General features: G+C 46.9%; 1 protein-coding gene across 1 annotated transcript; it reads left to right on the top strand.

Annotated features, from left to right (window-relative positions):
• The first annotated feature begins 795 nt into the window (after window positions 1-795).
• LOC147421921 (putative glutathione S-transferase parC) lies at window positions 796-2,011 on the top strand. The gene is made up of 2 exons (XM_086502598.1): window positions 796-1,242; window positions 1,461-2,011. The coding sequence occupies exons 1-2, from the start codon at window positions 916-918 to the stop codon at window positions 1,839-1,841; spliced, it is 708 nt and encodes a 235-aa protein (XP_086358724.1). The 5' UTR covers window positions 796-915; the 3' UTR covers window positions 1,842-2,011.
• Window positions 2,012-2,478: the final 467 nt, after the last annotated feature.

Genomic DNA, 2,478 nt, shown 5'->3' with positions numbered 1-2,478 from the left:
TGCTAACGTTAATATGACATTTCATCTCTCTCTCTCTCTCTCTCTCTCTCTCTCTCTCTCTCTCTCTCTCTCTCTCTCTCTCTCTCTCACTCTCACACACACACACACACACACACACACACAGGGTGCGGTGCGACATGTACCATCTGCAAAGACTCGACCGGTGGAGATTCTTATGGGTCCCACCATTTTTTTTGAACAGTAGTGTATCATTTGTGCGCCGCTCTCCTGCCGCTTCCATTGGAAAGTGAGTCTTCTCCCGTAGTCGTTTGAGACGATACCAAAGCAGTGCCACACTAAACTTAGTAAGGGTACTGTTTTGCATGCGCCAGTCAATCGCTTCCTTTGCCGACTGCAACTGCATTTTCAGCAGGCAGTTCCCAGCTACATGCTACTGCACGCAGTGTCCAAAGCATAGCTCGTGACTGGTGACCGATGACCGGGAGCGATCACAATCGGCTTGCATGTGCGATGTCTGACGATCGGTGACAAGCCGGTGGAGCAACCGCCGTCGAGCTACCGTTGCAGCATGTGCGCAATGAGGCCTAAACTGGTTGGTGGAAAAAGTGCATGTAGCGACCGGCTGTGACAGTGCATGTGGGCAGGCTAACACACACACACACCCACACTCTGAAAAACACACGTAACAAACAAAAAGACTAGGCGGAGACTAGTCACACACACACACACACAAGGAAAATGTGCAATGATGCAAGGCATGATGTTAATCCTAGAGGTAAGCACGCGATACTTATGAAATTTCAGGTCTTGTGGCAGCTTCGAGAAGCTCCTCTGCGCAGAAGAGAGTCGGCTAGAGGAGGCCATATATATATACGTACACACACTCAAGTCACCAGCAATTCTCTCAACAATAGTCACGTCCTCGTCTGCGCCACTTGCTTTCGCTCACAAACCATGGCTTCATCAGACCAAGTTCAAGTTCTCAACACATGGCTCAGCATGTTTGGCTTGAGGGTCGTCATTGCCCTCAAGGCCAAGGGCGTCCACTATGAATACCTCGAGCAGGACCTTCAAAACAAGAGCCAGCTCCTGCTAGAGTCCAACCCCATCCACAAGAAGATCCCTGTGCTCATCCACAATGGCAAACCTGTTTGTGAGTCCCTCATCATCCTCAAATACATCGACGAAGCTTGGCCTGCCTCTGCTCATGCATCCTTCCTTCCCAAGGACCCCTATGATCGTGCCGTCACCCACTTCTGGGCTGACTATATTGACAAGAAGGTGAGCTTCCGTCACTTAATTGTGTTACACTCCTGCTCTTTTTATATGTCCCACTTGCTATAATTCAAAGGAAAATGACATAGCCATCTGTGCAAAGCTTGGCTTTGCATGGTGTTGAGGTACTTAGATATAGAGCTTGGATTTGCATTTTAAGCTTGTTGCACAGAGATAATCTTCTCTTGGAATTTTCAAGTAGTGATAGCTTCTGTTTGGTGCAGATGTATGATGCAGGATCTCGAATCATCTGGAGCCCGGATGCAGAGCAGCGAAAAGAAGGCAAGACAGACTTCATAGAGGTGCTAAAGACACTGGATGGAGCACTTCGAGATGTCTTTGGTGGAGGCCCTTTTTTTGGAGGGCAGAGCATAGGGTTTGTTGACATAGCCTTGGCCCCTTTCCTCTGCTGGTTTGAAGCTTATGAGCTGGCTTTGGGGGAGTTCAAGGTGTGGGAAGCTGCCAAGTGCCCACATCTCTCCAAGTGGGCAGAGGCAGTGTGGGAGGTGCCATGTGTAAAAGAGGCTCTATCCATTGCACCCCCTCACAAGGTGGTGGAGTTTGTACACGCCATGAGAGAGAAGATGCAGGCTGCTGGTTCCTAAGGATTTATGTCACCTGTGTTTGCTGCTTTTACCCTATGACCTAATTATAATAAAGATATGCTTCTAAGGTCAAAAGTCTTGTTCTTAGTTTCATGTTCAATAGAGAGGTTTGTTCCCAAACAACCTTGTAAAATTGTTTTAATTCTGTAGAATTGGTCACCTTGTCATTCCATCGCGCTTGATTATAGACACGTGTGTACGCAGATTAAGATTAAAGAGCATCTTTTGAAGATTCTGATTAAAAGGAATTTTAAAAAATGGGGGTCCTCCCCCCCCCCCCCCCCAAAAAAAAAAAAAAAAACACACTCTCTCTCTCTCTCTCTCTCTCTCTCTCTCCCCCCCCACCAAAAAAAAAAAAGTCTCTCTCTCTCTCTCTCTCTCTCTCTCTCTCTTGCGTGCACACACATACACGCGAAATACACACACACACACACACACACTCTCTGCAACAACTACTATTGAATTGAAGTAGAGGAATTCTCCTTGAACTGTTGGGACACAAAAAAAGTCATAATTGTGAGAAAAAAAATATATATATATAGCCAATATCCCTTTGCAGGGGCAGACAATAAGCAGCGGCGAGACAGTGACTAAACGAGATAGTGCACACTATATGTACACCCGAAGGTTTTCGTAC

This window comes from Adiantum capillus-veneris, chromosome 27 (assembly GCF_014529385.1).
Source record: "Adiantum capillus-veneris isolate H3 chromosome 27, ASM1452938v2, whole genome shotgun sequence".
NCBI lineage: Eukaryota > Viridiplantae > Streptophyta > Polypodiopsida > Polypodiales > Pteridaceae > Adiantum > Adiantum capillus-veneris.
This window is presented reverse-complemented; position numbering and strand designations above follow the sequence as displayed.

Coding starts and splice junctions, on each gene's coding strand:
- LOC147421921 (XM_086502598.1), top strand. CDS start 916: ATGGCTTCATCAGACCAAGTTCAAGTTCTCAACACATGGCTCAGCATG. Junction 1,243..1,460: donor CTGACTATATTGACAAGAAG/GTGAGCTTCCGT, acceptor TGTTTGGTGCAG/ATGTATGATGCAGGATCTCG.